The sequence below is a fragment of the Sphaeramia orbicularis genome, chromosome 1, assembly GCF_902148855.1.
Source record: "Sphaeramia orbicularis chromosome 1, fSphaOr1.1, whole genome shotgun sequence".
Classification (NCBI taxonomy): domain Eukaryota; kingdom Metazoa; phylum Chordata; class Actinopteri; order Kurtiformes; family Apogonidae; genus Sphaeramia; species Sphaeramia orbicularis.
This window is the reverse complement of record NC_043957.1, coordinates 30,532,763-30,539,243: the sequence shown is the minus strand read 5'-3', so window position 1 is coordinate 30,539,243 and position 6,481 is coordinate 30,532,763. Positions and strand designations below refer to the sequence as shown.

The window sequence follows — 6,481 nt, the reverse complement described above, 5'->3', positions numbered from 1 at the left end:
AGCCATGTGTGTATTATGGTCTGTAGATGTGATGAGTGTCTAATATGCAGTTAGTTGTGTGAGGAGAGTTGGAAATGCCCCCCTCCCCCAACCCCCGCCACACAACACCAGAAAGGGCAGGAAAAGGGACCACCCAGCCCACATGGACGGAGCCTCTTGACAAAGAAAAAGAAGACCCCGACACACATCCAGTATGTATTTGACAGTCATAGCTGTCAGACTTTTTATTTTATGTTAATGCCAAATAAATGGGATTTTAACAAACTACAAAAATTCAGTTGTAATGACCACATAAAACCATGAGAACATTGAAACAAACGCCGCTATAAATATGCCATAAATGATTGCAATAGCAAGTAGATATACTGTATGCCAGGGGTATTTAAATCTGGTCCTTGAGGGCTGGTATCCTGCATGTTTTAGATATTTCCCTCTTCCAGCACAACTGGTTCAATTAATGATCCTCACCAAACTCTGCAGAAGCTGATAACAATGTAATGGCTTCCGGGTGTGCCGGAAGAGGGAAATATCTAAAACATGTAGGATACCAGCCCTCGAGGACCAGATTTGAATACCCCTGCTGTATGCTGTCACTTGAAGAAAAACTCCAGAGCAGATTCTTATCTGATCCATGCTTGTTTGTGTATGTTTTGTAGAGGGTGGGATAACCACGTTCACATGTCACCAAGTTTGTTATAAATTATTGGCCGTTATGAGTCTGCAAATATGTCAACTCACAAAAAGAGCACATAATGACGTCCAAAAGTTAACATCAGAGCCCAGTGCATTTGTCGATTTGACAGCGGGACACCCCCGAGTCCATGAGTACAGAGAAGGACTAAGACTGATTCTATTTGTCCATATCTACACAAGAAATTTTAATACACACTCATGTTAGTATTATTGGCTTTGTAAGAACTATTATTCTACAAAGAATTTCACTGAGAATCACAATTTTTCACATACATTTTATTAACTATTGCTTTTAACCATAATATACAATATTGTAGCTACATCTTGAACATAGTGATTAGAAAGCTGCTGTATCGCTTGTATCCTTTTATACCAATGCCTGGACAGGAAAAACAGGTGCATGGTATTTGTAAACCACTATAAAACACAAACAAAGCTAGTCAAATTTGTTGCAGTACTGATATTTATGGTTTTACAGAGGTCACCACAGTATAATACACATAAGAAGTACTACACTTACCCTCACCCTGCAAGGATAATGCAGTTGAATGTTTGTATATATCTGTCTGTACACATCTATATATCAAAAACTGCAGCATGTTTCCACTTAGTGATTTTACACAAGGTAAATCTCTATCACACATTGGTCCCTGTGACATCCAGCATCCAGAAATCCAGATGTGGGTCAGATTTAATAACATTTTTCAGAATTCTTCACCACTGGGACATAGGGCACTTTTGGCCATTGTAATAATTCAGAAGAGTCCCTAATGCTACTTAGTGTTTATACATTTATAGGGTAAAAGTTAAAATAAGGCTCCAATATGTTGTTTGTTACATCTATAAAAAAGTAGATATTAAATGTCCGCCCAGAAAACCAGCTGCAGCAACAAACTGACTTCTCATACAGTGTTACTTCAAACATACACTGCAAACAAATTACCGTTTTCTAAGAACATTTTGAGTTTTAGAAACCTTTGCACCCCTTCACATCAGCTGTTTGCTATGTGAACGCTGGTGGAATTTAAGCCCCCCACAGTTTCTGAAAGATTTCCCACAATGTCCACAGACATAAGGCTTTTCTCCGGTGTGGATACGAAAGTGGCGAGTTAAAGCCCCAGAGTGACGGAAACACTTGGAGCAGACTGAGCAGGTGTAAGGCCTTTCTCCCGTGTGAATACGAAGGTGAGTCTTAAGGTTCTCCATGCGGTTGAACTCTCGGTTGCACTCTGTGCAGCGAAAAGGGCTGCAGCCTGGAGGGAACAGCTGGAGTTTAGTCCTCTTGCTTCCTGGGACAGGCTGCTGAAAGCGCTGTTGGAGCTTCTGTTGGCACTGGCCATAGTGTCGCCGCAGCAAACTGGGCACGTGGAACGTCTGACCACAGAATTTGCAGGCGTGAAGGTTGGAGAAGGAGTGACCAAGACTGCGGTTGGACCGGATGTGGACTCCATAAGCCTGTGGAGGGGCCTCTTGGATGGGAGCAGGCTCTTCCAACTGGAGGATGCTTGGAAAGTCAGAGGGAAGTGATGGTGGATCTATGGGTGGGAGGATGCCTGTGGTCATGTTTGGAGGATGACCTAAAAAAAAAAAAAAAAAAAGTAAAAGTGAGGGGACATTAGTGTTATTTAGAACAGATTATGCAGATTAAAATACAACATTTTTAAGTAAAATGGGAGAACGGGTGGGTTACTTGCTTAAATCAAACCCTAATCACAGCAAATGTATTTACAAGCATAATGTAAAAGGCTACATTCAACCAATGATCACAATATAAATATTTTCATATTTGTCAATATTGCTAATTATCACAATGGATGGTAAATTATAATTTCTTTTAAGTTTAGAGACTGTGTTTTGGTTCTGAGTGAAAGTTGAACAAACCAACTTTAAATTATTTGTTTAAAAAAAAAAAAAGGAAAGAAAGAAGAAAAAGATTTATATGAAAATGATGTAACAGATATTACAGGAAAAGAGGAAAAAAGACAGTGATGATGAAGATGTGTGCTCATGTTGGTTTAATGTCACTCACTGTTTGCAACATTGAAGAATAAATTCAATAAGATTAAAATGAAGTAAGACAAAAATGACAAACTATGGTTTACAACTATTCCTTATGACAAATGCTCTTCAACATGAAAATACTGCAGTAAAACTAAATACAACAGCAAAATATTGAAGGATTTTAGACACATTATAGGTGACAACATAAACAAAATAATCTCCAAAGACAAAAGTAATGTGCATCATGATCATGTCTACCACAATATTAAATAAACTTATAATTATTATTTATTGTCCAACCCTATACCCAATAATATCTCCACTCTAAACAGTTAATTCCTACATTGTGTTTTCCTTCTTACCCTGAGTCAGACTGATGCAGGATCGTGGGATGTTTTGGTCTTGGCTTTGAAAATCTGGCACTTCTGGTCTCCACTCCTGCAGCATTTCAGTCTGAACAGCAGATATGCACTCTGAACTTAAATCTTCCACTTTTATTGAGTCTAAAAGGCAAGTGGAACCATTTATCATGTCCTCTGGTTTCTCCTCCTTTACTTTAACATGCTCCGATGCAGACTTGCTGTTGGAAAGAGGCGGAAACTTGTGGTCTTGAATGGCTGCAGTTTGACGTCGCTGGTTAATATTCTCCACTTTCACCATGCAGGAACTAGAAGATTCTTCACTGACGTCTGTCAAAAATTAACCACATGATGCAAAAATACTGAGTAGAGGAAAGCATGACAAGGTAGATTATAGTACAAGATATAAAGGGGGGGGGTTTTCAGTGACATATGTGATGCCTGTTTACATCCCTGTCTGTGATTCTGTGTTGATGTATTATGTGTGATTATATTGTATGTGCTGCTTTTGTATGTTTGGATTATATGTGCTGTCTCTGCATGATTGTACTGATGCTTCACTGTTCTCTTTTATCTTTTTTATCTTTGATTTATCTCATCTCTTCTCTGTCTTCACTCTCTCTTTTAAGTTAATGTGCTGTAATATATTGCTTTTTTTAGGGTGCCTACTGTCATCAGGCTGGAGACTACAGCAGGATACTAGCCACGTTGGCTAAAGCTGCCCCCCTTTTACTCTGACAATGTTTAAGTCCAGGCTGAAAACAGCTCTGTTCAACTGTGCATATAACAACTGAAAGGGTTCTATCTGCACTCTTCTCTTTTACTTTGTTTTAATTGATTATTTGTTTTATTGATTATGCTTTAATTGTAATTGTGTGTTTTTAACATGTCTCTTTCCCATTTTTGTAAAGCACTGTGGATTGCCCTGTGTATGAATTGTGCTATACAAATAAATCTGCCTTGCCTTTTTACTGTTATTGATACAGTTCATCAATTGGGATTGTCCGCGAAACAATAAACTAAAACAAAAGTAAACATAATTGCACTAAACTGTGCAGAAATGTATACTGTGCCCTTATGCATATAGTTTATATACAAAGGGTTTCTTTTTTTCTTTTTTTTTTAATATTAAAGACAAAGAATTCCTTTTATGCGTTTATGTACGGCTGTGGGTCCACTCAGTAAGCATAAACAAGACGACAATTTACAATTCACTGAGTAAAATAAGTTCATTAAACTGTTTTGAGCTTCATTTTTTAAAATCTCTCTCTCTACATAACACCTCCCAAGTTTCTTCACAGCTTAACACTTATATTCATATGTGACGTGTGAACAAGTCTGTACTGTTTTTTTTTTTTTTTTTCCTGCTGTCTTGTGGATTTTTATGCGCACCTTTGAGCATAATCCATTTTATTATAGTTTAATTTTAAGGCACATACATACCCGTGTTTCTGAAGGAGTGACTGGAGGTGTTTTCATTGTGTTCACGGTCAAAACTCTCTTGTAGACAAACACTGATGAGCTCCTCTGAGTCTGATGCAGAATCGACACCAAGCCCTCTGTCAAATGGGTCTGCAGGGGTCTCTTGGTGGTGGTCTGTTACTTCCAGGGGCTGAACCGCAGGAGGAGCGTCACCCGTGTCCGCCATGGATGCGGGAGGATTCAGGTGGTCGCGGATCACAGGCTGGGTCGTGGGTGAACCTCGGATTTCTCCCTCCTCCAGACGGGAAGAGTCCAGCAAAGACTCGGCTCTCTGCAACCGTTGTTTAAGAGACTCGTTCTCGCGTCGCATCTCTTCGTACATGTCGCCTGTTGCCAGACCCACCAGTTTTGTCACCTCGCGAACTGCGATTTCCACAGCCACCTCAAACGCGCCATGGATAGCCGCGGTCAGCTCCTCCTGCAGAGAGGCCTGGACCCGGTCTGGTTTAGACTGAGACCGGGCTTTCTTAGTCCCAATGACCTGCGGCTTCATGGTGCATTCAGCCGCACGGCTTATGGCGTACGGGTCGGGTAATGGTTACACCGCAAACAGGAAGGTTTAAAGAGCCCTACGCCAGTCTTCTTCTTCTTCGGCCCTTTTAAAGTGTTGGTTACAGACCTTTAAAGTGCATGGCGCCACCTACCGTAAACAGCACGTAACAGCTGGTTTAACTTTAACCCTGTAAAGCACAGGTGTCAAACATGTGGCCCGGGGGCCAAATCCGGCCCGCCAAAGGGTCCAGTCCGGCCCTTGGGATGAATTTGTGAAATGCAAAAAATTACACGAAGATATTAATCCTTTTAGTTCAGGTTCCACATTCAGAACAATTCAATCTCATGTGGCAGGACCAGTAAAATACTATCATAATAACATAAATAATGACAACTTCAAATGTTTCTCTTTGTAAATGTAAATATTTTCATGTATTTACACTAAAACAAAGTACAATTTAGCAAAAAATGTGAATAACCTGAAATGTCTTAAGAGAAGTAAGTACAATTTTAACAATATTCTGCCTGTTACTAAATGTTTTGTATATTTGTAGATCCACTGTGATCTGTAAGTTATAATGTACCTGTGTGAATGATAAACTGAGGAAGAATATTGTTAAAATTATACTTTGAAAGGATAGTTTGTAGATGTAAACCTTTTCATAATGCAAATTAACTTTTTTCACTCTAAAACAGAGAAAAGTTTGTAGTTGACATTATTTATATATTATTATGTTATTTTACTGGTTCGGCCCACTTCAGATCAAATTTAGCTAAATCTGGCCCGTGAACTAAAATGAGTTTGACACTCCTGCTGTAAAACCTGAACCATTAAATCATTGACAGAAAAATCCAGTTCTTTGAAATTGGAGCCTTTATTGGTCCTTCTGAACAACCCAAAATAAATGTTTCACATATCAATTTCCATGTATAAGTTTCAATTTTTGTATCATATTTGATACATTGGGTCTCAATGCTCAAATATGATATATTTTTTTAACAAACATAAACATGATGCAAACAAACTGTCTAACAAATAGGTAATTTCCCCAGTTTAGGCACACAAGTTTACAAGGCAGTGGGAGGATAAATAATTTTCCAGAATAAGTTAACTGTTTCCAAGACATTTGACCATGTTTCTCATTTTCCATGTTTTCCATGACTGGAAAATTGGTCAACCATTTTCGAGGACGCATGGGAACTCTAACTACTTCAGACCAGGAATACCAAACACCACCAGCAGTTGTGGAGCTGTTCTGACCCAGTCATCACCATTACAATATGGACCTGGTCAAAATCACTCAATTCATTTTAATGCTCACTTTGGCACTTCCAACACATCAGTTTGGAGGACTTAATGTTCATATGCCGCCTAATCCAACCCAGTAAAAGGTACCATTGTAAAGAATAGTTGAAATTAGCATGAGATTGCATTTAAATACAGCTTAAACCCT

General features: G+C 39.0%; 1 protein-coding gene across 1 annotated transcript; it reads right to left on the bottom strand.

Annotated features, from left to right (window-relative positions):
- Window positions 1–589: 589 nt before the first annotated feature.
- LOC115427850 (gastrula zinc finger protein 5-1) lies at window positions 590–5,121 on the bottom strand. The gene is made up of 3 exons (XM_030146556.1): window positions 4,497–5,121; window positions 3,057–3,383; window positions 590–2,270 (listed from the first exon to the last, which is right to left on the bottom strand). Exons 1-3 carry the CDS (start codon window positions 5,026–5,028, stop codon window positions 1,681–1,683), a joined length of 1,449 nt encoding a protein of 482 aa, XP_030002416.1. The 5' UTR covers window positions 5,029–5,121; the 3' UTR covers window positions 590–1,680.
- Window positions 5,122–6,481: the final 1,360 nt, after the last annotated feature.

Coding starts and splice junctions, on each gene's coding strand:
- LOC115427850 (XM_030146556.1), bottom strand. CDS start 5,028: ATGAAGCCGCAGGTCATTGGGACTAAGAAAGCCCGGTCTCAGTCTAAA. Junction 3,384..4,496: donor TCACTCCTTCAGAAACACGG/GTATGTATGTGC, acceptor AATTTTTGACAG/ACGTCAGTGAAGAATCTTCT. Junction 2,271..3,056: donor CTGCATCAGTCTGACTCAGG/GTAAGAAGGAAA, acceptor TTTTTTTTTTAG/GTCATCCTCCAAACATGACC.